This window comes from Acomys minous, assembly GCF_964271855.1.
Source record: "Acomys minous genome assembly, chromosome: 6".
In the NCBI taxonomy this organism is placed as follows: domain Eukaryota; kingdom Metazoa; phylum Chordata; class Mammalia; order Rodentia; family Muridae; genus Acomys; species Acomys minous.
The window spans coordinates 102,010,969-102,037,791 of record NC_140487.1 but is presented as its reverse complement, the minus strand read 5'-3'; the positions used below and the strand labels follow the sequence as shown (position 1 = coordinate 102,037,791).

At 53.2% G+C, this 26,823-nt stretch overlaps 1 protein-coding gene across 15 annotated transcripts; it reads left to right on the top strand.

The window, feature by feature from the left end:
• On the top strand, window positions 1–25,163 carry MAP7D1 (MAP7 domain containing 1). Of its 15 annotated transcripts, none has more exons than XM_084787438.1 (18): window positions 2–329; window positions 15,101–15,451; window positions 15,619–15,687; window positions 16,337–16,500; window positions 17,131–17,236; window positions 18,621–18,731; window positions 19,986–20,108; window positions 20,205–20,368; window positions 20,467–20,606; window positions 22,336–22,661; window positions 22,909–23,086; window positions 23,173–23,311; window positions 23,415–23,519; window positions 23,725–23,778; window positions 23,942–23,984; window positions 24,076–24,166; window positions 24,274–24,467; window positions 24,570–25,163. In XM_084787438.1, exons 1-18 carry the CDS (start codon window positions 284–286, stop codon window positions 24,578–24,580), a joined length of 2,415 nt encoding a protein of 804 aa, XP_084643564.1. In that variant the 5' UTR covers window positions 2–283; the 3' UTR covers window positions 24,581–25,163. The 15 variants fall into 15 exon arrangements, with proteins under 15 accessions (XP_084643561.1, XP_084643560.1, XP_084643564.1 ...); XM_084787437.1 differs by having other exon boundaries at window positions 3–329; window positions 17,131–17,245; XM_084787436.1 differs by having other exon boundaries at window positions 3–329; window positions 17,131–17,245; window positions 22,906–23,086.
• The last annotated feature ends 1,660 nt before the right edge of the window (window positions 25,164–26,823 follow it).

The following is a 26,823-nucleotide window of genomic DNA, read 5'->3' as shown; positions in this document are numbered from 1 at the left end:
CCCAGCCCGAGCTGTACAATAGGGTAGGGCCGCGACCAGGACTGGGCCGGCGCGGGGCAAAGGAGCAGAATCGCTCTTGCAGAGGACCGACACCGGGTGGCCGGCTACTCAAGAGCTTCCTTAGCCACCGGCCTCGACCTCTCCTACTCCGAGCGCGGCCGTCAATAAGTCGTTGCCCGCTGGGCGGGCTGGGCGGGATGCGCCGCGGGACCCCCGTCCTGGCCTCGGGCCGCCGCCGTCGCCGCCGCTGAGACCCCCCAAAACCTCCATTGACGCCGCAGCCATGGAGAGCGGCCCGCGTGCGGAGTCCGGGCCGGGCGCACCCGCAGGTAAGCCGGGAACCACAGGAGAGCAAGGCCGGAGGGAGGGCGAGCAGCGGCGGGGCGGCCAAGGATGAGGCTGCCGGCTGGGCGGGGACCCCTCCCCCGCCGCGCCCTCTGACCACTTAGAAGTTTAAAAATAAAGGCTGCGGCGGCCGCCGCGGCTCGGGGCCACGGACGCATCTTCTGACAGCTGCCTCCTCCCCCAACCTTCGCGCCGGGACGCACGGGGCATCCGGATCCGCGGGAACACAGCTAGGGAATCGATGGGGTGACCCTTATGCCGCAGCCCGGGGTGCCATCCTCTCTTCCCCACCCCCACTCTCCTTCGAGATCCACCCCAGACTCTGAAGATCCTCTTTTACTGAGCTGGAGCTGCTGTCCTCTCTCCATCCTCCGTGGGCACGTGTGACCTTAGCCTTAATATGTGTGTTGGGGGCCCACATTCTCAGTCCTAGAACCCTGCATACTGAAGCTAGGCCCTCGTACCCCCTCCTCCCCACGCCCAGGCCCTGGCCCAGACCTCGCCCCCACCGCGTCCGTCCAGCTGCCGCGCAAAGGGCCTGTTGCTGTTGCGGGCCGACCGGGAGGGGAGGGAGATGAGGGGGAGGTCTCTAGCTGTGGCTGCCAAGTAACCCGCCGGATAAAGGCGAGGGGGAGGGGGAGGCGGTATTGTTTGGGGCGCGGGCGGGAGCTGGGGAGTGGGCGCCTTCCCTGAAGCCAGCCAGGCCTACTTCAGAGCCCACCCAGTCCGATTTGGGACAAGAATGACAGAGGTAGATCTTGCTGTTCCTGCCGGCACCACTTCACTTCTCTGGGCCGGAGTCGCAATGTAGAATGAGGTAAAGGCTCAAGGATGGCACTCCCGACATGCCACATCATTCCGCCAGAGTGAGGTTTTTGGATGCTTTACACACACACACACACACACACACACACACACACACACACACACACACACACACACACACACACACACACACACACGCAATCTCCAGGCCCTAGACCACCAAAGCTCTCCTTTCCGCCCCTCACCCCACCAACCACCAGTGCCCTGGACTTCTGCAAATCCCATTCGATATGGGAGCAGCTGATGAGGGGGTGGGGACAGAATTCTGGTTGGGCCTGGTGTTGGAGGGAGGACTCTTTCTTCCTGGAAGGGGAGGGAAAAGCATGGTTACTGAGGACCCAAGTCTTGATGCACTGACGCAGCAGTGGGGAGGTGGCCCTATCCCCACACCCCTCGGGAGTCCCTAGCCTAATCCGGTCATCTCCCTGCCCCCCCCCCCCCGGGGTGTGGGCCCAGAATGAAAGAGTGTCTATGGGTGCGGAGTGCACCTAGGATGAGGTGGGGCTCCTTGGCAGTGGGTGGGCTCCTCCCCGTGTCAGCGTGGGTGCTTGGAGGGGACCAATGATGGTGTTAAGAGGACACAGAAGATTATGGAGGTTTGAAGGCTGAGTTGGCTACAAAGGGTGGTTGGGTTTGTGGCTCTGTGGAGCCTGAGAGGGGACACCTAGGGAGGCCCAGCCTGGTCTATATAGTCTGCTTACTGGTACTCTGTGCCTGAGAGTCCTTGGTACTGGGGTGTGCACAAGAACCTGAGCGAGAGCAGTGACACAGCCCCGGCAGTGGTTGGTTTATAATTAGGGCACTTGGGTGGGTGGCCCAGACTGCGTATGAGGGCAGGGGTAGGATGCTTGACTTCCGGTGAGCGGGGAGAAGCCTGGCTTGGGAAGACTCTCCCGTACACAGGGGTCTAGATGGAGTTACACGAGAAGTTAGGTCAGGATCACAACGCGTCCCAAGATACTGAGGATCTGAAAGTGACCAAAGCAATGGCTTCTTCCTAGGAGTACATGACATGTCCGTAGCATGTGCTGGGGTTGGTGTTGGTGACATGACCCTGTCCTCTTTGGGTGCCTTCTGTGGTACCTGTACACTGCTCAGTCACAAACAGCAGTCAGCATTAGGGTGGGGGACAAGGGTGGCACCCACCTTAGAGTCAAAAGACCTGGATGGAAGTCCCAGGCAATTGTTTTCCTGGCTGCTACACTGGACCCAGAGATCCTGGCCCTGGAAAACAGGGACCAGGGTTTGTGCTAGGAGCCTCCGTGGTTGATGTAAGGCGATGAACCTAAAGGAACCTGGCACGCAGGCACCAGACACCCTCAATAAAGTGTGATCACCATTATTGTGGTCAGGCTCGTTACAGCTGGTGCCAGCAGGGAGGCATGAACTATGGAGGGGGGTGGGGGGGAAGGGCAGGGAAGGAATTGGGAAACAGTTTAGAGTGTAGACTGGAGAATCAATGAGTTCCACGTCATAACCTCCACTGTATGATGGGGGGGCTTTCTGACCTGAGTCTCCAGGCTTCCCATCCATAAAGTAAGACTGATGCTAAAGTGTGACCCCCTCAGAGGTATTAGGCTCTTTAAGTAAGATGCGTAGTTCACTCTTAGCCCCTGGCACGCAGTTAGGATTTCTAATTGTGCCAGAGGTCTGAGGACCAGAGGTGGACCACTTACAATTGGGGGGAGGGGGTGTTGTAAATAGGACAGAACACCAGAGGAGGGATTTCTAGACTGATATGAGGCAGTTGGAGAGGAGACCATAGGCTGCTGTACTTGATATAGGGCAGTGGCAGACGAGAAAACACTGTCCTGTGGCCCCACCAGGTGTCAGCTGGGTGCTGGTTGTACTGAGGTGGTGAATGCAGTCAGCACCTACTCCGACTTAGTGGAAGAGGCAGATGTGTTCTCTGAAGGGCAAACACTATGTTTGCCTGCCAGCATAGTGATGCAGCGCATGGATTTTCTTTGTGGAAGGCCCCACAGAGCAGGAGGAAGCATTGGGGTGCATGTGACTGAAAGGATGAGTAGAAGTTGGGGAGACCGGCCGAAAGGAACGCGGGTATAGATGCCACGGCCAACATGGCTGACACCTCCCACTGACAGTCCCCCTTACTGGACTGGTGGGCTCAGTAATGAGGCCTTTAATGAGCCTCTAAAGTGCAGTCACGCATATGCAAATGAGGAGTAAGGGCCCTGGGCCAGCTTAGCCCTTTTCCCCCTAAGGATGGCCACTGGCTATTATTAGTGGGACAGAGATGAGGAAAAAAAAAAAAAGAGGGGAGGGGGGCCCTTGAGAGTCGGACCCAGACTAGAGTGGTGGCACTTGAGGGCTGTTAGAGCAGGTCTCAAGTCTGAACTTGAACCGAGGCCACAAGCAGCTGGGAATCATGTCCTTGGGTCCCCTCTGGGCCAGGGAGGGAGTCAGAGAGTCAGGCTCAGATAATGCAGCTTTGTTGGCTGGTGGTAGCTCTCTGCCTGGCACCCCAGGGCACAGCCTCCATCACCTCTCAGCTGCAACTCTTCCCCCAAAGGAAATGAGGAGCTTGGAGTAGGGGACATGCTGCTGCTGTTCCTCCCCCCTTGTCGGGAGACGGGGGACCTAAGGAGGAAGTGATTCTCCAGATCTCCAGACTCCCCACGTGGTGCTGTTGTGTCCCCCCCCCCCACCATTCATGTGGACTCTCTCATTTGTTCATGACAACCCCATGGGTAGGGTCTCATGCTCTCCCCCATTTTATAGATGAGATCCAGAAAGGTGAAGTTGCTTGCCCAAAGGCCACACAGCTAGGAACTGGCAGAGGCAGGATTTGAAGTTTCTGCACCAAATCTTTATACAGAGTTATCCTGATCAAGCAAAGCCAGTGACAGGGTCTTCCCCCCCCCCCCCCCCCCGTTTCTTTTCCAGGGGACCCCTGATTGTTTTCTCTTGCGGACACCTGGTAGCCCATGGGTCCCCTGTGAATCCTGTCAGGATGGAGACTCAGGTGGTGGTGATGATGGTCTAGCGAAAGGCCCATTCCCCAGGCTTTGGGCTTCGGGCTGAGGGAGGGACGTGGTGGAGCCAGGGCTGCGGGATGGGGTCATTTCCTGCCGCCTAAAATAACAGGAAGTGGGTGCTCCTGATTGGAGGCTGGGAAACAATGGCCGCCAGTCCTGCCAGGGAGCTCGTTCTCACTGAGGCCACAGCCTCAGGACCCTGTCTCCTACCTCTGGGGGAGGCTGGCCTTTCCCACTGTGCGCGAAGCTTACAACCGCTTAGTTCCCCCAGGCCAGGACTAATGCTGCTCTGAAGAAACACCTGTCCCTGGCCCAGCAGTCAGGCATCCCTCAGGCTTTGTCCTTCCTAGCCGTCCTTGTTCCTCCAGCCCACACCTCTCCAGGAGGAGAAATTGAGGAGGCAGCCCCCATCTGATAGCAGGGTGAGGGTAGGTGGAGGCAGTTAACCTGAATCTGTGCAAACCCCGCCTTTCCCCTTCACCAGCTTTGTGGCCTTAACAAGTGTCTTTAACTCTCAGAATCGGTTCTCCTGATTTGTAAAGTGAGGTAATAGTACCACCACCACCACCACCACCACCCCACTCCTTAGGGTCGAAAAGAAGGTGGGACGAACTAATGAGGTTATACACAGTTGGGCCTGACACAAGCCTTAAAGGCTGCAGTTTTTTGTTTTTTGTTTAAATCAGACTTCCCTGGCCCCAGGTAAAGGAATGCCCTGAAGGAAGAGGGCAGAAGCAACATGGACAAGGCTGGAGGAATCCTCTGGGGAAACTGGCTTTCTGCATGTTTGCTTGTGTTTCCCAGGCTTTGCCTCTGGTTCCAAGGGAGTACCTGGCTGGTGGTGGGTCTGTCTGTGTGGATGCAGATGGGTCTGTTTCAGAGCTTGTTTTTGTTGCTGTGTGTGTGAAATTCTGATTCCTGAGTCTGTTTCCTGAGAGAGACACAAGAATGTCTCATCAGGGTGCGTGCCCTTGTCTGTGCTGTCTGCTTTCTCTCTTGGGTGTGCTCTCTCCCTCCCTCCCTCCTGTCTTTTTGCTCTGAATGTGTATATCTGCCTCAGCAGTGTGTAAGCTATTGCCGGAACTGGAGTTTACCTGTCTTGTCCCTGGGTCTGCCCCAAGCCTCTGCTTCCCTGCTGCTCCCTCCCAGGACTACAATGCTGCTTCCCTCAGCTCTCACCCCCCACAGGTTTTGCTCTGCCTTGGAGATGGACCTCCCTTCCACTCCTTGGTCTGGGACCTCGCTTCCTGCCTCCTGTTGGCCAGCCTGGGCAGGAGCCTGCCTACCCTGCATTCCAGAGCTCTTAGCTCAGGGCCGGCCTGCCCCACCTGTACCCTTCACTTTTGTGGGGGAACCTCCCTGGGGGGAGCCACCGAATCATTTCCTTCTTAGGGAACAGGTAGGAGCCTGAGGAAATGATGACATGGTACCTGACAGAAACGGCATGACATACGATTTTGTCATCAGGCAACCCTGGGGTTCAAACCCTGCCCCTGCCCCTGCCCCTGACAGAATGATCTATATAATATGACTAACAGTTATCTTACCTGGGAAAGAGGTAAGGGAATATCTGGTACTTTCCCTGTAGGATAGTTACGAGTATTGAGTGACATAAGAGAACATGGCTTAGAGCTTGGCAGAGGCCAGCAGGGCCATGATACAGTCATGACATTTAGAGTTAGAGAAACAATCTATGTCTGGGAGCACCTATGTCTTACTGTGTGCTCTCTGTGTTGCTGTTTGTTTGTGGTTGTTTTTGTCTTTTTTTTTTTTTTTATTGTATATGAGTGCTTTATCTGCAGAAGAGGGTATCAGATCGCATTATAGATGGTTGTGAGCCACCATGTGGTTGCTGGGAATTGAACTCAGGACCTCTAAGAGCAGGCGACGTTCTTAACCACTGAGCCATCTCTCCAGTCCTTGGTTTGGTTTTCTTTTATTCTTTCTTTCTTTCTTTCTTTCTTTCTGTTTTTCAAGACAGGTTTCTCTTATATAGCCTTGGCTGTCCTGGACTTGCTTTGTAGCCCAGGTGGGCCTCAAACTCACAGCAATCCCCCTGCCTCTGCCTCCTGAGTGCTGGGATTAAAGGCATGCACTACCACGCCCAGTTGGTTTGGTTTTTTGACAGGGTTTCTGTATGTAACCCTGGCTTTCTTGGAACTTACTCTATAGACCAGGCTGGCGTCTAACTCAGAGATCCTGCCTGCCTCTGCCTCCCAAGTGCTGGGATTAAAGGTGTGCACCACCACCTCCTGGCTTTTGCTTTGTTTTTTAAGACAGGGTTTCTTGTAGCTGAGACTAGCTTTGAATAGTTGATTCTTCTGCTTTCACCTACCAAGTTCTGGGACTACGGGTGTGTTGCCACCACGTGTAGCTTGACTACACACTGTATAGGTAATTTCCCACATGTGTCCATCCATCCGTCTGTCCATCCGTCTGTCTGCTTAGGTGTTCACTGATCAGACGCAGGGTTCCTACTTGTGTCAGGCACGTCCTGGTTGTGCGACAGAAAGGACTAAAGCTCAGCCTCGTCTGGGTGGAGATGACAGGCAGAAGACTGAGGCTGAGTTATCAGTGCTAGGAAGGACCATTGGCCCAGTAGGAGTTGAGGCACCCAAAGAGAGACACCTGCATGAAAGGACTGCCAGGAGGTGGCATCTCAGACATGTGGCATGTGGCAGGCCCACTGAAGGACTTGACCTCCATCTTTCAGCAGACGCCGACCCCCCCCCCCCCATGGTGTCAGGAAGCCTTTTGGGGACTATTGGAAAGAAGGACCTTCTGCTACCACCGTGTGACCAGATCCTGCACCTTTGACCTGCAAATGCTCTTTGGGCCAAGAAATAAATACAAATTATCTATTGCTTATCCAGTTCTTAGCAAATACTTCTGGTGAATATCAAACATAGCAGAGGAAAACTGGCAGCGGCCAAAGCCTCTTAGCCTGGCACAGTCCAAAAGCAAGATAAGATTAAGTAACCTAAGGATCATATTTGATTGGGGTGAATAATCAGAAAAGAATCGACCATTTTGCATAGATAATTAAGCAGGGACTGAATTTGGCTTAATACAAGTTGTCCCAGATAATGCCATCCTGGTGACGTGTTGTCAGGGCTGGCATAATGCTGAGGGAATATTTGTATTCAGGCTCAGCAGCCTGGCAGGTCACGAAAGTAGTTCCAAGTGTCCCGTCTGCCTCTTGAGAAGTTTTTCTTGTTCAGCTGCTGGAGTTAAAACACTCTTTTGTGTGTGTGTGTGTGTGTGTGTGTGTGTGTGTGTGTGTGTGTGTGTGTGTGTGAAAGTGTGTGTACCTGAATGCCTTTTTCCTGGGAGCACCCAAACTTCACTGAAACGGGGGTCCTTTCCTTCCTCTCAGGGTTCATCACTTCAGAACACATAGCCACATAGATCTGTCTGGCCTTTTGTTTGTTTGGTTTCCTTGACAGGGTCTCTTTATTATGTAACTCTGACTGTCTTGAACTTGCTATGTAGTCCTGGCTGTCATGGAATTTGCTCTGTAGACCTGGCTGGCCTTGAACTCACAGTGCTAAGATGAAAGGACTATGCCAACACATCCAGCAGAAAGACCTGTTCTTTGGGAGGGAAATTTTTTCCTTCATATGCTCCTGCTTTAGGCTAGGGTGGCCTCGCGGTGTGGCATTTTATTGTCATTCTGACTGTCTCCTTAAACGTGGCATTGTGGCAGCTGCTGCTGATGCAGCGGTGAGCAGAGCAGATGTGGCCCAGCCCTTGTGGGGCTTCCTCACAGTGGAGGAAGAAAGAACTACACAAAAAAACAAGCTTGTCAGTCTGTGGAGCCACAGCTGAGTGTAATCAAGGATTTTTGTGCCCGATCACAGAAGCCAGGGGATGCCGCTCTGAGGAAATGGTGACTAAACCAGAGGAGAAGAAAGGGTTAACAAAGAAAAGAAGGGAAAGAGCGCAGGCAGAGGCCCTGTGGCAAGAAGAGCTTGTATAGTTAACACAACTTAAAGAAAGGTCGGTGGATTAGAGGTCAGAGGATAAACAGTGGGACACTATTGAGGTTCCAGGGTTCAGTGGAGAACAGAGTTAGGAAAGGGTGTGACAGAGGAGGACTCCGAGGACCTCCAGGGTAGAAATAGTGATGCTTAGGCCCGGGTGGGGCTTCTTCATTTCCCAAGTGTTTATAGGGTTTTTATGTCTCCAGTACTGTTGGTATTAGAGATAAAACGAGACAAAGAGCTGTGCCCCCTGGGATCATATGCTAGCAGTGGGGATATTGTTAAGATGGGGTTTTGTGCCAGACATGGTGGCGCAGGCCTTTAATCCCACCGCTTGGGAGGCAGAGGCAGGCGGATCTCTGAGAGTTCAAGACCAGCCTGGTCTACAAAGGGAGTCCAGGACAGCCAAGGCTACACAGAGAAACCCTGTTTCAATGGGAGTTTGTGAACCAAATGCAGTGCTGCCCACCGGTCACCCCAGTTTTTCAGGAGGCTAAGGCTGGAGGGAGGGAGGCATCAGCCTAGGCTACATATAGAAGATCCTGCTTTACTAGAGAGGGCAGACCCCCCTGCTTTGCCCCTCTCCATTTTCAAGCCTTGCTGGGAATAAAATGATTTTTACATTTTACAAAACCATAGACAAATCCAAAATGAAGGGCTGGAGAGATGGCTCAGTGGAAAATTCCCCTTGTTCTTCTAGAGGACCAGCGCTTGGTTCTCAAGCACCCTTGTCAGCTGGCCCACAAACTACCAGGAACTTTGGCTTTGGAGATCTGATGCCCCCTTATGGCCTACCTACATGGACACATGTCACACACATACACATGCATTTAAAAAAAGAAAATCACAAAAAAAGGAAAAGAAGAGAACCTTGATGTCACAGGCTTGTAACCTCGGCTGCTCAGATGGCTGGGACAGGGGGAATCAAAATTTCAAGGCCTGCCTGGGCTCTTTCTTCTCTTAGAGTGAGTTCAGAATCAGGCAGGGTGAGTCAGTGAGGCTCTGACTCAAAATAAAAAGTGGCAAAAGTTGAGGATCCAGCTTGGTGGTAGACTGCTTGCTTAGTATGTCAGAGGTTCTGGGTTCAAGCCCTAGTACTGAAAAAAAAAATGAGGTTAATACGTACATAGAATGTAGCTTATTGTTGTGTGTGTGTGTGTGTGTGTGTGTGTGTGTGTGTGTGTGTGTGTACACGAAGGTCTGAATGACAGCATGCCATGGGACCCCCAGGGATGAAACTCTGGTTGTCAGGCGTGTTTACCCACTGAGCCATCTCAGTGGCCATCCAGTTTGTAGTTTGAAGTCAAGGCCGGCCTCCCTGAGAAACGAGACCTGGAGGGGTGAGGGGAATGAGCCTACCTGAATCTACGGATAAAGATTTTCCCACAGAGGGCTTACAGATTGCAGCCCCAGGCAGCTGGAAGGCCAAGACTGAACTCCAGGAGAAGTAGTAACAGGCTGCAGAGGGAGGGGGAGTTCTGGAGATCCTTGTTGACCATGGTAGCCACTTGGGGTTCTTATCTTCATGAAATGGGGTGTGTTCTGAGGATTTCAGGAAAGGTGTGATGTGATCTTACTATTATTATTATTATTATTATTATTATTATTATTATTATTATTATTTTGTTTTTGTTTTTTGTTTTTTTGTTTTTCAAGACAGGGTTTTTTTGTGTATCCTTTACTGTCCTGGACTCTATTTGTAGACCAGGCTGGCTTCGAACTCAGAGATCCTCTGCCTCTGCCTCCCGAGTGTTGGGATTAAAGGCGTGCGCCACCACCACCCAGCATGATCTTATTATCTATGGATCTTCTCCCAGCTGTTGTGTTGAGAAAAGAGCGTGTGTGTGTCTGTGTCTGTGTCTGTGTCTGTGTCTGTGTGCGCGCGCGCGTGCTTGGAATAAAACCAAGGTATCTGGGCCAAGGTGATAGGCAGTGAAAAGTGGGGTATATTCTGAAAATAAAGCCCCAAAGCTTTGCTGAGATTAGACAGTCTGAAATGACTCCAAGGTCTAAGAAGCTGTGAGAGCTGAGCTGGGAAAAGCTGAGATGGGGCGTGGTTAAATTTAGGGCATCTATGAAACATCCAGGGTGTCAGGTAGGGAGTTAGTTACAGGAGTGAAACTGGTCCTCCGGGGAGATGTCTGGGCTGGAGAAACAAATTTGGTTGCTGTCAGCACAGGGATGAAGTCTGGATGATGTCACCTCAGAGTGTGGGGACCGAGAAGAGGTGAGCTCCTGACAGCCCTGGGGCACACAGCAGCACAGAAAGGTTAGGAAGTCAGGGAGGGGCCGACAAAGGAGACACAAATCCCAGCCAGCAAAGCAGACAGAAAGCCCAACCCTGAAGTGTGTGTCTCCACTCCAGCTGAAAGAGGCAAGGGTTTCGAGAAGCACCACAGAGCTGGCTGTGTCTGTATGTCTGATAGGTCAAGTAAGAAGGAGACAGACAACCAGCTCTCGGAATGATTGGCCTGGAGGTGCCTGCTGACCTCGCAGAGAACAAATGTGTCAAGGCCCAGGATGAAGGCCTGACCTGGAGGAGATCTGGCAGAGGGGAAGTGGATGGCTTCTCTGGGATTAGGTGCAGCTTGAGGAGGCAAAAGTGGCTCAGGGTTCCCACACTGATGGATCAGCCTCCCGGCTCCTACAGCCCCTGACCTTGACCACATCTGATGCTGTGTGCCTCGCTCCTCCCAGCTGCTCTTTATCTCCATAGTCAAGCCCGGCTTAGACAGTCACAGTCTTACCTGGTGGGTGTGATTTGCCTGGGTGTAGACAAAACACCCGCCTACCAATTTCCTTGTGACACCTGTTAGCACACACAGGTTCTTGAGGAAGGGACACTACACAAGCCTTACCCTCGGCCTTTAAGCTAAGACTTGCACACCCAAGCTTTGGCCTCAGGCAGCCCTGGGTTCAAATCCTACTGCACCAAATAACTACTTTAAGGAGGATGAGCAACTCCTTTCAGGGGAGGAACTTTGCTTGCCTCGTCTCTGCAGTGAGGGACTGTATCCCCCAGTAGCAAGGCTCCCCTGAGTGGATGCCGCTAGTGTTGCCTGGTCACATTAGTTAAGGAATTTACACCTGGCTAGGAAGTGACTAGGGACGTCTAAGACGGTATAAAGAGTTGGGTCACCTGTTAGGGGGCTGGCAGGGTTGAGGAAAGGCAAAGGCCTCAGTTGGGGCTCTTGCCTGCAGCCCAAGAAACTGGGTAGGAAAGAGTGATGGGGAGAAGGTAGGAACCTGGGGTACCATAATTGCCTAATATCATCCCTCATACTGTTTTATGTTAATGCTAGAGGTCTGTGGAGAAGAGCCTAGAGCAGTGGTCCTTAACCTTCCTGATGCTTGCAACCCTTTAACATACAGTTCCTCATCTTGTGGCGACCCCAACCATAAATTATTGCATTGTGCTGGGCGTGGTGGTGCACGCCTTTAATCCCAGCATTTGGGAGGTACATGCAGGCAGATCTCTGTGAGTTCGAGGACCGCCTGGTCTACAAAGGGAGTCTAGGACAGCCAAGGCTACGCAGAGAGACCCTGTCTTGAAAAACCAAAAAAAAAAAAAAAAAAAAAAAAATTCACTGCTACTTCATGACTGTAATTTTGCTACTGTTATGAATCATAATGTAAATATCTGATAGATGACCCCTGCAGGGGTCACAACCCATAGGTTGAGAACTGCTGGCCAGTGACACTGGGTTCAAATCCAGGTCGAGTCGCTTACTAGCCACATGATCTCAAAGTTGGATGTGATGACACAAGCTTGGCATCTCAGCACTGAAAAAAAAAGGAGGCAATAGGACAGCAGTTCTCATAAGGCCAGGCTAGACCTCATAGTGAGGCCCGGTCTTGAAGAAGGTTTAACCAAAAAGACTCTCCCTATTCTGTCTGCGCTTTCCTTTCTCCGTCTTTATGAAAGAGGTGTTAACGTCCCCTTCATGAACAGTGAGAACTAGGGCATGTAAAGAGCTAGAACATTCAGCAGGCTCTCAGTAAGACGTGAACATTAATGGCGGTGTACGCTTTAGTCTTAGCATTGGGAGGCAGAGGCAGGAGGAGCTCTCTAAGTTTGGGGCCAGCCTGATCTACATAACAAGTTTCAGACAGCCAGGGCTACGCAGAGACCCAGCCTCATTCGTGTGTGTGTGAATCTCAGTGCTATTTTGAACCTTGCGGTGCCGTGACGTAGGTAGTAGCCAGGCTTTACACAGGAGCAGCTGTAGCACACAGCAGGTTTGCAACTGTTCATGGCCACCCGGTCTTCAGGGAAACCAGGGTCCATGCTGGTATACTGTCTGGCTTTGAGCCCAAACTATTAGATGTCTGCGTCCCAGAAGAAGGTCTCTAGAGTCCCAGACAGTCCTGGGTGTGTCTCCTCCCTGCACACAACTTGTCTCAGGCATGAGAGGCTCACCTATCCTGAGAGAGCCAGTTCCCAGGACAGAGGACTTAGTATGGCAGAGGTCCCAGGAAGAGCGAAAATGTTCCCATCTGTCACCGCTGTGTCCTCACTAACTACTGAGGGAGTGGCCAGGGGCTCCTTGCAGGTGGTATAAGGGCTGTCCTCTCTCAGAGAGCCAGGGGTGACTCAAGACCTATAGAGCAGGGAAGGAGAAGCAGTTTTCTAGGTCCACTGTGCCCATTGCACACACGGGAAACCAGAGCTCCCTGGCTTGAGATGGCAAAATTCAAACAGGGCTGACATCTGTTTTAACCCGGCCTTTGGTGTGACATGCACACAGGAGTGTATACACATGTGTATTCAACAAGTTCTCTCTATGAGACAAGCTGGTGTAGAATTCTCTGTGTAGCTAGGCTGCCCTTCAGTTCTTCCCCTTTAGCCTTACAAGTGCTGAATTACCCGTGTAAGCCACCGTGCATGGGGATGGGGGAGGGGTGGGGGAGGGGTGGGGGGAGGAGGCCTCACTATTTAACACAGGCTTACTTCAAACTCATCATGTAGCCAGGCCGACCTTGAACTCACAGCAATCCTCCTGCTTTAGCCTTCTTTAATTAAGATGTGTGCCACCACCGTGCTTAGCAATATTCATATCTGGGCTTTGTTGTTGTTTTTTTCTTTTGTGGGGGAGTTGTTGTTGTATTGTTGTTTTTGTTTTGGGTTTGTTGTTGTTGTTGTTGTTGTTTGAGACAAGGTTTCTCTGTGTAGCCTAGGTTGTCCTGGACTCACTTTGTAGACCAGGCTGGCCTTGAACTCACAGCAATCCGCCTGCCTCTGCCTCCCAAGTACTGGGATTAAAGGCATGTGCCACCTTGCCTGGCTGGTTTTTTTTTTGTTTTGTTTTGTTTTAATATTTATTTATTGATTATTTATACAGTGGTCTACATGTACATCTGCAAGTAGGAAGAGGGCATCAGGTTACATTATAGATGGTTGCTGGGAATTGAACTCAGGCCCTCTGAAGGAGCGGTCAGTGCTCTTAACCTCTGAGCCCATGTTTTGTTTTTTTTTAGGACAGGGTTTCTCTGTGTAGCCTTGGCTGTCCTGGAATTAACTCTGTAGTCCAAGCTGGCCTCAGACTCAACAGAAGATCCACCTACCTCTGCCTCCCAAGTGCTGGGATTAAAGGCATTCACCTCCACAGCCCAGGTCCAATATTCATATCTTAATCATATATTTTTAAAAGATTTGTTTATTTAATGTATATGAGTATTTTGTCTGTGTGTGTGCACCGCATGGGTGCCTGGTGGCCTGGGACTGGCATTACAGATGGTTTTGAGCCACCGTGTGAGTGCTGGGAACTGAACCGAGGTCCTTTGCACAAATAACAAGTGCTCACTGGGCGGTGATAGTGTACACCTTTAATCCCAGCACTCGGGAGACAGAGGCAAGTGGATCTCTGTGAGTTCAAAGCCAGCCTGGTCTACAGAATGAGCTCCAGGACAGCCAGAGCTATACAGAGAAACCTTGTCTCAAAAGAAACAAAACAAAACAAAGCAAAAAAGAGTAATAAGTGCTCTTAACCACTGAGCCATCTCTCCAGCTTTAATATTCATATCTTCAAAGAATAAGTCTCAGGGTGAGTTGGGAGAAAAGGCTATGGACCAGCATGTCTGTAGCTGGTTGTCTATCCCATTGATGGCTTTGGTGTTTGGCCTTCAAATATCCCACAGGTACCATGCTTTGCCCTTCCTCTTGGTTGGCCCCACACGCCCAGACCCGGCACACTCTGTGACCCAGACTTTGGGTTGGACAGTGTGACCAGAGGTAGAGCAGAAAGGTGATTGGTAGGCTCCAGGATGGCTAAGCGGGTAGAATACCAGCCTGAGTGCCTGCTGACCTGAGTTCTGTCCCCAGGATGCACGTGTAGGAAGGAGAGAACCAGCTCTCACAAGTTCTCTGACCTACACACACACACACACACACACACACACACACACACACACACACACACCCCATGGCATGCTTCCTCGTACACATGCACACCAATGAATAAATGTAGTACTATACTAAAGGGGCCTGGGGCATAGGAACCAACGATCACCGTTTGGCGCTGCAAACTTGCCCTCTGTTTTTCCAGCACACCGTGCTCCATCTGCCCCTCTGCAGCCAGCTCTTCCCCGGCAGACCCTTTCCTTCCTTTGCCAACTCCAGCTTATCCTTAGAGCACAGCTCAGTCGGCACTTCTTTCCCGCCAGGTTAACCGAGTCAGCTGTACGCTGTGTGTGTGCTCCTTCCTCGCTGCTGCCATTTGTCTGCCCTCCTGGAGGGTGAGCTCCCTAGAGGCAGGAGTCCTGGCTGTGCTCTCCTGTTATGCCGTTACTGCCTGGGATATACTGAGCCTGGCACAGGCATAGAATATCCATGAATGAATGAATGAATGAATGAATGAATGAATCCACTGGACAGGGCAGATTACTGTGTGAATTGACAGTGCACATGTACACTCTGACCCTCCCTCTTCTCTTGTCCTGATCTTTCAGCTGTGGTAGCCAGGATCCCCTCAGAGCCAAGACCTTCTCCAGAAGGTGACCCTTCCCCTCCACCGCCACCAACACCGATGTCAGCCTTGGTTCCTGACACTCCGCCGGACACCCCTCCTGCCATGAAGAACGCCACTAATCCTAAGCCGCTCCCACTGGAACCGGAGAATCCCACTGGGCACATCTCGCCTCGGCCACCTCTCCCACAGGAAGACTCCCCATCCTCGGAAGCAAAAAGCAGGGGACCCACCCCTCCAGCCTCAGGCCCACGGGATGCCAGGTCTTCTCGAAGGAGCAGCCAGCCATCCCCAACAGCAGTGCCAGCCTCCGACAGCCCTCCAACCAAGCAAGGTGTGTACAGTCCCCAGTGTCGGCCCTGGGGGTTGGTCACATAGTCTTCTTGCCACGGAGGATGAGGACAGGAGGGTGGGGTGGGGTGGGGTGGGGTGGGGTGAGGGTGGAGATAAGCCCAAAGTCCCAACACACCTTTTGACTCTGTCCTCCTTCCCTCTGCTCAGATGTAAAGAAGGCAGGAGAGAGACACAAGCTTGCCAAAGAGCGGCGGGAAGAGCGGGCCAAGTACCTGGGTGAGTGTGCGACATTCCCCAGCCTCCTGTGAGTAAGTAGTACCGGCCTTTCAGACCTTTCTGGAATATTGTGCGTGTGCTGATCTCACTGAGTCCTCAGCACATTTGGAGGAGGAGTCAGGTTGGGAAAGATGACGTCACTTGCCTAAGAGCTGGTGAATGGCTAAGAGTCAGTATCTTACCTCAGAGCCCTGCTCTGAGCTAGTGGTTCTCAACCTGGGGTCCCAGATCAGAAATTTACGTTATGCTTCCTAATAGTAGCAAAATTACAATTATGAAATAGCAATGAAGTCATTTTACAGTTTGGGGGGGGGTCACCACAACATTAGGTGTGGCAGCATCAGGAAGGTTGAGAACATCTGTATACCATTGCACGTTGAAATCTATCTGGTAGACCCCCACCCCCCAAATCATGTGCAGGAAGAGTCTCACCCAGAGAGCCAGTGGGGGGAGGGGGGACAGTTCCCTAGGCTAGTCTTCAGGAAGCCCTGAAATATGAACAGGCCATCTGAGAGTGGAGGCCTCACAAAGGCAGGCAGAAAAGGGCTGACCTAGGGCTGAGGTGGCAGACCACTGCTAGGAGCGTCAGGCCCAGGCCTGGCACAGAATCCCCCCCGCCTCAGGTCATGCCCCTGATTGCCCACCCTAGCGGCCAAGAAGGCAGTGTGGCTGGAGAAGGAGGAAAAGGCCAAGGTGCTCCGGGAGAAGCAGCTGCAGGAGCGCCGCCGACGGCTAGAGGAACAGCGGCTTAAAGCTGAGCAGCGCCGGGCTGCCCTGGAGGAGCGGCAGAGGCTGAAGCTGGAGAAAAACAAGGTATGTTGATGGCAGCTCTTCAGGTCTACACGCATGTGTGCCCACTGTCTGGGCAGTAGTAGCGAGGTGCGTATACACGTCCACACGGCTCTCCATCTGCGTTCACCTCGGGGCCTCTGTCCCTGTGTGACAATGTCCATGAGGATGCATTTGCTCCCACGGTGCCTCTGACGGGCCAGTGAGGTCTGTTCTATGTATGCAGCTGGGTGTCTGTGAGCACCCGTCCTTCCATCACATGGATAGAGCCTAGCTTGAGCGTTGTTGAGGCTGTGAGGGAAGGACACGACAGCCTAGTGCTATCTGGAAGCCTCAGCCAAAAAGGAAAACAAAGCCCGAAGATCAGGGACCCTGAGCACTAGGGAGACCTGGCCCTGCCCAGGAACCCCAGGCAAGGCAAGTCCCACCCCATCCTCAGAGGAGCGACACATACACCCAGGAAGTGACTCAAGCCCATGGAAAGCTCTCCAAGAGCTGTGGATAGGGATCTACCACATATGGTCCTGAATCACAGCAGGATCAGTAACTTTGGTTGCCTCTAGTGAGTCAGGAAGAGCTTAGAATAGGGAAGGACTTTCTCTCAGGTATGGTGGCTGATTCTGAGCCCAGACCTTTTCCCCCATTGGCCCTCAGGAACGCTATGAAGCAGCAATCCAGCGGTCAGTGAAGAAGACCTGGGCTGAAATCCGGCAACAGCGTTGGTCCTGGGCAGGGGCCCTGCACCACAGCTCTCCCGGACGTAAGACCAGTGAGTGGGGCCGGAAGTGCTGGTGGGTGGCTGGGCAGGGCTGGGGCCTGGCGAGGTGGAGAAAGGAGCACTTTACACACAAAGTGCCCGCTACTCCCTGCAGCGGGCATGTCTTGCTTCATGTGACTTGTATCTTCTGGAATGGTCTGTAGCCAAGTCATCCTTTCCTAAGGACTTCCACTGTCAAATCAGAAATGGATTCGGTTTGCTCCTCAGACCTGTCACCTTAGGGGTTGCTTAACATGCTTTGCTCCTGTCTGTTTACTGTTAATTGGTGATATTTAGAAAGAGGACTTTAATGCCCTGCAGACCCCGGACACTTAAAGAAAACTGTCACCCTCTGTTTTGGAAGGTAGTTTTTTGTCTGAGTTTTCTTCATATAGGCACATTACGGGTTTTGGTGTGATTCCTTGCTGGCATGTATGTACCCTGTGCTTGGACGTCTTTATGCAATGACAAGGTTCTGTGTTCCATGTGACTCTCCCGGTGTGCGCGCTCATAGACCTGTGGTGCAGTCCACTCTGAGGCTGTGTTGTGGCCTTCCCGTTCCTCGGGGCTCCTGAGTCAAACTTAGGTTCCAACTCTGACACTTGTGTGACTGACCTTTAACTTCTCAGCCCTCACTTTCTTCGTGTGTAAAATGGGGATAACAGCACTGCTTGCCTCCGAGGTTGTAGGTAGATATTTGGAGGATCAAGTGAGGTAACATGTATGTGGTGCCCAGCACAGTGCCTGGCCCATGGTAAGCCGTCATACCTGTCATGGTTAGGTTACTTCATTATGTTTCTGCCTGTGTGTAGCTTACTTGTGTTTCCTCATCTGTGCATGTCTACGTCCATATGTGCATGCCTAAGTATCCACCACACTCTGTATTGCCCATGTTTGCATGTCTTTGTCTTGGCGAGTCGGGATAAATATGTGGGTCTGTAGATTTGTGCAAGCAACTGTGAACTGTGTAGGTCTTCTGTTTAGGAGCCTCTTTGCATTGTCCCAGTATGTGGGTGTTGTATCCATAGCGCCTTGGCTGGGCAGTGTCAGCAAGTGCCAATGTGGGGTGGTTGCGGGGAGGGGTTGCAGCACCTAGCCCTAGGCAATGGCTTCCTTTGGTCTGGCCAGGAAGGCAGCAGTTCTAATGTTCCACCATTTCTTCCTTCTGCTCCTTTTCCATTGGCACCCCCAATCAAGGTTGTTTCTGATCACCTCCCTTGTCCCCTCCCCCTCCCAGGGCCAAGTCAAGGCTTCTCCCCACCCCACCCCCAGCCTGCTCAATCCTTCCTTTCCCACCCCGCCCTCAGAGCATCCTGCATGGAAGGCCTCAGTGCCCCCCCTGGCTCCCGTCTGGCCCGGCCCTAATGCCGTGTCTTTTCCCCTCCAGGTGGGAGCAGGTGCTCCGTGTCGGCAGTAAACCTGCCCAAACACGTGGACTCTATAATCAACAAGCGGCTCTCAAAGTCCTCTGCCACACTCTGGAACTCCCCCAGTAGAAGTAAGAGAGGCTCAGCCTTCCCCCCCTCCAGAGCCCCTTGTAGCCAGCCCCCTCCAGAGCCCAGCAAGGATACTCATCTCTGCAGCCCCATACTCCAGCGCTACTCTATTCCACCCAGGGCTCTGTGCCCTTTAGGGGAGCCCAGCATTTGGGTCTGGAGGCCCAGGTGGCAGTAGTGTCCTGTCCCATAGGAGAGGAGAACAGAGGCAAAGGCTTAGAGGGCAGAAAAGCTGGCAGGGGCCTCAAGAGAAGGTTAGGCTAAGGGTTGGTTGGGGTGGTAATGGGCAATGAGCTTTATCTCCAACCACAGCCAGCTGGCCTGGGCCAACCTTAGCAGGTGGCTCTGCGCCCCGTGTGCCAGGCTAGCCTGGCTACTAGGGTGGGGGTATTCTGGCTCCACCCTGGAGGGCCCATGCAACCCTGCCATCTCTGCCTTGAGAGCACCTGCTTTGGCCTTGGCTGGATCCGAAGTTGGGACCAACCAAGGTGGCACAGCTCCTGCGTTCCCACCATGCCCTGGTGCTTACATATGAAAGAACCGTGGTTCCAGTTATTTATAAGTTTCTCCAGCTTTTATTTGGTTGCTCCGTTGCCTAGCAACCAAATCAGCTGCCGCACCAACCCCACCTGACCGAAGCTTAAAAATAACCCAGCAGCTGAAGGGACCAAGAAGGGTGGCCTAGGGCAGCCAGTCTAACTGCCTCTCAGGGCAAGGACCCCCCCACTGCCCCAAATCCAGGAAGCATGCCTCCCCCAGGCCACCAGCATGATGAAACCAGGAGAGGCAGGCCCTACTGTGGGACTTGGGAGGAGGCAGTTGGATCTTCCCTAGAACCTCTTATGGCTCCTTCCTCGGCTCACAGTTTTGAGCCCTCTCTCCTAGGGAGACCAGTAGGAAGCACTCCTGAAGTGATGCAGGGTGTTGGCCTAGAGTAGGTTTTTGTTTTGTTTTGTTTTGTTTTGCTTTGTTTTGTTCTTCTTTCTAAAATTGGGAATTGAACCTGGGGCCTCTTGCATGACAGCCAAGCGCTCTACCTCTGAGATAATATTCCCAGCCCCTTGCTCAGTGTGTTGTTGCCTGTGTCTGCAAAAGGAGGACCAGATCTCAGGGATAAAAATGTGACCCCGTGTGACTTGGGGTGGGAGCTGACAGACCTCTTGAATTCTTGGGCTCATCGTGGGTTCAGTGCCAAGTCCCCACCTGTGCCTCCTCGCGCCTTGACCTGCTCTATCTGGTGTTCTCCCCCCCCCCAGATCGCAGCCTGCAGCTGAGCGCATGGGAGAGCAGCATTGTGGATCGTCTGATGACGCCCACCCTCTCCTTCCTGGCTCGGAGTCGCAGCGCGGTCACACTGCCCCGCAACGGCAGGGACCAGGGTAGGGGCAGCGGCCCTGGGAGACGCCCCGCGAGGGTCCGGGCTGGGGCCAGCCTCGGGCCTGGGCCACACCCCGACCGCACTCATCCCTCTGCAGCCGTGCCAGTGTGCCCGCGCTCGGCCTCCGCCAGCCCCCTGACTCCTTGTAGCGCCCCTCGGAGCGCGCACCGCTGCACCCCCTCCGGGGAGCGCGCAGAGCGGCGCAAGCCTGGCGCCGGCGGCAGCCCCGCATTGGCGCGCCGCCGGCTGGAAGCCACGACGGTGAGTGACCACGGCTCTCAGGTGGGGACAGGCGCGTCTAGGCTGGAGCAGGGGCACCGCTCACTTCTCCTCTGTCTTCTCTCAACACTCACTGCCAGGTGCAGAAAAAGGAGAAGAAGGACAAGGAGCGGGAAAACGAGAAGGAAAAGAGCGCCCTGGCCCGCGAGCGCAGCCTCAAGAAGCGCCAGTCGCTGCCAGCATCTGTGAGACCTCGGCTCTCCGCCAGCGCTGAGCTTAGGTGGGCAGGACTCCGTGCGCACCTCATCTGTCAGTTAATTTCAAATGCTTTAAGTTACTAAAGGACAGGTTTTCCGTTTTCCTGTTTTCATTTCTCTCCCTTCTCTTTGCTCTTTTTTCTCCCTCCTCCCAGGTTTTGTTTGTTTGTTTTGTTTTTTGTTTGTTTGTTTGTTTTTGAGACAGATGCTTCAACTCGTGAGCCCTTATCATATTCTTAACTACATGAGCTCAATACTTGGAATAGATTCCCTGACCTCCTAGAAGCACTCCATCACTGAGCTATATATCCAGTCCTTTTTGTAGCTTTGTTTTTGTTTGTTTGGTTTGGTTTCTCAAGACAGGATTTCTCTGTGTACCCTTGGCTTTACGGACCAGATTACCCCAGAACTCAGAGAGATCTGCCTGCCTCTGCCTCTGCCTCTGCCTCCCAAATGCTGGGATTCAAAGCCCGCATCACTACCTCCAGGCCATTGTTTGTTTGTTTGAAGATAATGTTTCACTAAATTGCCCAGCCTTGAACCTGTGATTTTACTAAAGTTGCTGGGGTTACAATGAACCTGTGCCATCACACCTTCCCAGTGTGTGTGTGTGTGTGTGTGTGTGTGTGTGTGTGTGTGTAGGCCAGAGGACAACTCTTGGGAATGAGTTCTCACTCTCCCATGTAGGTCCAGAGATTAAACCCAGGTTGTCAGGCTTGATGGCAACCACCTTTACCTGTTGAACCATCTCACTGGTCCGTTTTCTGTGGTTTGCTCAGCAAGAATATCATGCATCCTCGCCTGGCCTTTAATTAGCTATATAGCCAATGATGGCCTTGAATGCATGACCTTTCTGCCCCTACCTCCCAAGTGCTGGCATTACGGGGCTGTGTGCATGCTCAGCAAGCATTTACCAACTGTAAAACAGTTCTGGCCCTTGTATTGTTGTTTGGTTTGTTTTTGTGAGGCAGGATCTCCTTATGTAGCCCAGGATGCCCTTGAACGAAATGGGCAACTGGGCTAGCCACAAACCTCTAGCTGTCTTTCTGCCTTAGACTTTCACTTTTTCTTTTTTCTTCTTTCCTTCATCCTCAACTAACCCCCTTTTTTTCTCTTTCCATCATCATCATCATTATTATTATTGAGGTCCCTACCCCCACCCTCACCCCCACCTCCGCCAGCTCCTGAATCAGTAACACTAAAACTCAGTACGTACTTGATCAGTGAATGAGTCACCAGCTCTTATGGGGTGGTTTTGAGGTGCTGAGAATACTTTGATGAGCTAAAGCCAAGCCCAGTTTTTGCTCTACTTAGTCTACATGCTGCTGGGGAGACAGATGTTAATCAAAAACCTCTCAGTAATGAATTTGTGATTACAAACTGGGATATATGCGCTAAGAGGAAATGATAACACTTTGGGAGTGAATACACTTGCAGGCAGACGCAGCGCAGCCTGCAAAGGTAACACATGGAGGCTGGTGAGACAGCACAATGAGTAAAGGCCTTGGCTTTGCAAGCCTTGTGCCCCGAGTTAAACCCCTGGAGTCCATGTAAAGACGGAAAGAAAGAACCGTCTCCACAAAGATGCCTCTGCAACTTCGCTTGCATGCTCACACGTGTACATCCCACAGAATAATAAATAACTTTTTTTTTTAAAGGGAACACTTCCCCCAAAGAAGCGATGTGTTAGGGGAGGGAAGTGCCTGCCCATGTGCTCTGCCCACTGGTTCTAAAGCTTTTCTTCTCTCTTAGCCCTAAGTCCAAGGCCCGGCCATCCTCTCCCTCTACAACCTGGCACAGACCTGCCTCCCCCTGCCCCAGCCCAGGACCAGGCCATGCCCTTCCTCCAAAACCACCGTCCCCCCGAGGCAACACTGCATCACCTAAGGGGAGGGTTCGGAGGAAGGAGGAGGCAAAAGAGAGCCCCAGCCCATCAGGGCCTGCTGAGGATAAGAACCACAGCAAAAGCAGAACCGAGAAGGAGCCAGCGGCCCCAGCCTCACCAGCGCCCTCACCAGCACCCTCACCCAGCCCAGCCCAGCCTCAGAAGGAGCAGTCCTCAACAGAAATCCCTGCAGGTACACAGGAAGCCAGGGTGGCCAGGGCAGAGGTACCATCTTTTCTCTGTGTGTGGGCAGTGGACCACCTGAGACACTGGTGGTAACGGACAGGAAGAGGGCTCTCTTGCCCATAAAAGGGCCAAGTCTCAGACACCGTAATGGCAGCAATTGAATGAGTGGGTCACTGAGGTCCTGAAAGCATGCAGGGGTGATGGGGGTGCCTGCACCGGTGTGTACTGACTCCTGGGCTTGGATCTTCCTCCAGACATCTCTGTCCCAACTGCTCCTCCTACCGCTGCTCCTCCGGTGACTCCTAGCAAACCCATGGCCGGCACCACAGACCGAGAAGAAGCCACTCGGCTTCTGGCTGAGAAGCGGCGCCAGGCTCGGGAACAGAGGGAACGGGAAGAACAGGAGCGGAAGCTACAGGCTGAAAGGGACAAGTAAGTATGACCTCAGGGACTGTGAGAGCCCCTGTAGCACCTGAAGTAGAGGCGCAGACCAAACTTGAGTTTCCTGCCTCCTCCAGGCGACTGCGGGAGGAGCAGCTGGCGCGGGAGGCTGAGGCCCGGGCAGAACGTGAGGCCGAGGCCCGGAGGCGGGAGGAGCAGGAGGCTCGAGAGAAGGCACAGGCCGAGCAGGAGGAGCAGGAGCGGCTGCAGAAGCAGGTGCCAGGCGGGCAGGCGGGCAGATCTTGGCTGCCTCTAAGGAGGTTTGGCAGGGAGGGAAGGCTGAAGCTTGGAGCCCAAAGCTTATGGAGGTCTTTCGCAGAAAGAGGAAGCCGAAGCTCGGTCCCGGGAAGAAGCTGAGCGCCAGCGCCTAGAGCGGGAAAAGCACTTCCAGAAGGAGGAACAGGAGAGACAGGAACGAAGAAAGGTGTGCTGGGCAGGTGGGGCCTGGGGGCGGAGCCTTGCCAAGGGCGGGCCTTTGCTGGGGGCGGGGCCTGGGTCTGGAACCAGGGAACCAGGCTTGGATTTGTAGAAGATAGCAAGGGCTGGGCTCTAGAATAGGGGTAGCCGGTGGGAAACTAAGGATTGGGTCTGGGCTTGGTCCTGACTGATGTGGGGCCTCTTCCACACAGCGGCTCGAGGAGATAATGAAGAGGACTCGGAAGTCAGAAGCCACTGAAACCAAGGTCAGGATTCTCAGGTTGAGGAACGGGGGCTAGGGTGAAAAACAGAGGTTACGGAAAAGCCTCCAGAGTCTAGGGAGAATGCGGTGGGAGGCCGAGAGAGGGAGTTCAGCATTAAATGGGTCCGTGTAGCCCTGGACCTAATGGTTTTTCCTCTTCAAAGCAGAAGCCGGACGGGAAGGAGACCACAGCCAACAATTCCAGCCCAGGTAAAGCCCTGACTGTCCTCATTCCCTTTGCTCTGGTCACCCCTGAGCTTGGACAGCCCCTAACCGATGGCCATTTCTTCGCTGCCAATAGACCCTGTGAAAGCTGTAGAGACTCGGCCCTCTGGGCTACAGAAAGATTCTGTGCAGAAAGAGGAGCTGGGCCCCCAGGAGCCACAATGGAGGTACCATCCCCCCAACCCCAGGGACTCTGAGCCAGGCAGGCAGCTATGGACTGCTCTGGGCTTCCCAAGGGAGGTGAGGTACTAACCCTGAATCCCTATATCCACAGCCTGCCAAGTAAGGAGATGGCAGGCTCCCTGGTCAATGGCCTGCAGCCTCTCCCCGCACACCAGGAGAACGGCTTCTCCCCAAAGGGAACCGCTGGGGACAAGGGTCTGGGTCGAACACCAGAGGGACTCCTCCCATTTGCAGAGGCAGAAGCTTTCCTCAAGAAGGCAGTGGTGCAGTCCCCACAGGTCACAGGTAGGGACTGTAGGAACCCTGGTTCTTGGACCCAACCACATCCCACCCATCCCTACCTGGGGCTCCCCAGCCCTGATCTTTTCCCCCTCTCCTTCCCCTCAGAAGTCCTTTAAGCACTTGCCTTGGACCCGGGTGCAGCTGTGAAGGTTCCTCCGTATCAGCTCATGGGTGTCTGGAAGAGAAAGAGAACAAAGAACGGAAGTGGCCTGGGCCCCCCTGCGGGAGTGGGGTCCTCTTTGTTTTTAATCTGCACCTTACAGACTGATATGTCTTTGGCTGAAAGAAGGTCCTGCCCCTCAGTGCATTCGTGTGCTCACGCGCGCAGACACCCGTCTTCCCCGTACACACATACACTCATAGCCTCTCTGGCCTCCCTCCTGGGGAAGGACCACTTGTAGTATTTGCCTTGGTATGGTGGGTTACAGTGGATGTGAATACTGTAAATAGCTTGTGCTCAGACACCTCTGCGTGGAGGAGGCGGGTACAGGAGGCCGTCCCTCCTCCCCTGGCTCCCCTGGGACGGTCTTCCTCTATTTAGCTGTAACCGAGGGGGGTCTGGGAATGGAGGGGGCCACGTTGGGCCACAGAAAACTGGTTACTTCTGGGGTAACGCCCCCCCCCTCTCCTCGCCTGGAATCAGTGTTATTACATCTGATCAGACGTCTCCAGAAATAAAGAGAGAATAATTCTGCCAAACCTCTGCGTCCTTGGACCTGGGGGGTGAGGGTAGCAACAGATAGGTGGCTTGAGTTCTGAGACCTTAAGGAGCCTAGGGCTTGGGGCTGGCTACCCCTCCAGTGGCAGCCATCCTCAACCCTGCACCCCACTTCTCCCTCTGTGCCCCCCCCCCCCAGCTTCTGGTCAGTTAGGGATTTGTTCACTTTTTTCCTTCAACAGATAGTAATCACTGCACATAACCACACAGGCACTGGGCTGCCCCCTCGAAGTACAGTAGTACGAAAAGACATAGGCTTTGTGTTTGTGGAACTTCTACTCTGTGAGCGCCATGGGCACCGTGGGCTGTGTGCTCAACATCCCCCTTGTGGCCCCTCCCTCATTCCTGCTAGACTCCATCTCTCCAGGTAGCCAGGGTCTTCCTAGCACTGACCCACCCTCAAGCAGAGGCCGCTCCTAGCCCACCTCTGGGCAGTGAGTCATGATTTCAGTGGGCCAAAAATTATGATCCTGGAGTCCCCGTGAGTGGGTGATTGGCTTCCACATGTGCATGTGATTGTTTGGGCCAGCAGGTGTGAAGAAAAGCCTGCTGGGAAAGGCCACCTCACTTTTATAAAGAACTCCTGTGTGGCAGATGACCTTCCAGCATCACCTCGTGCTCACCCTCTGTACAGCCTCCTCCCATGCTGTAACTGGGATGGACTGAGTAGCCAGTAGAACACAGCAGAAGGAATGGTGGGCTACTCGGCCAACGCCCCTGTCCTGGCTGCTTTCCTGCTCTTGGGTCATTCTGGCTGGAGGAAGGCTGGTTAAGAAGAAGAGTCCGGGTGCCGGGCGTGGTGGCTCACGCCTTTAATCCCAGCACTCGGGAGGCAGAGGCAGGTGGATCGCTGTGAGTTCGAGGCCAGCCTGGTCTACAAAGTGAGTCCAGGACAGCCTAGGATACATAGAGAAATCTTGTCTCGAAAAACCAAAAAAAGAAAAAGAAAAAAGAAAAAAAAAAGAAGAGTCCGAAAACTGGGCATGGTGGTGCACGCTTTTAATCCCAGCACTCAGGAGGCAGAGGCAGGCAGATCGCTGTGAGTTCCAAGCCAGCCTGGTCTACACCGTGAGTCCAGGACAGCCACGGCTACACAGAGAAACCCTGTCTTGAAAACTCACCTCACCACCTCCCCCCCCACCCAAAAAAAAGGTGTCCCTATAGAAGACCCATATACCCAGAAACTGAAGCCCCTGGCAGCAGTTTGGGGACTAGACTTGGAAAGGGTTGCTTCAGCGCAAGTCCAGCCTTCAGATGGCTTTAGGCCTGGCTGGTGGTGTGACCATCGCTTTATGGGAGACCCAGAGCTAGGAACTCACCTTCATTAGTGAGCCAGTGCTTTTGTTGTTGTTCTGTTTGTTTCAAGAAAGGGTTTCTCTGTGTAGCCCTGGCTGTGCTGGAACTCATTCTGTAGACCAGGCTGGCCTCGAGCTCAAGAGATCCACCTGCCTCTGCCTCCCTGGGTGCTGGGATTACAGGGCTTTAAATTGCCAACTTCTGTGCTTATTGGCCACACTACAGTAGCAACATGAGGAGAGGTGCTGTTTATGTGGTGTGAAGACTCGCCATGCAGCGGGAATAAGCACACACCCGCAAACCAGCATGAAAACAGCCCACATCAAGGATGGCAGAGTTGAGAGC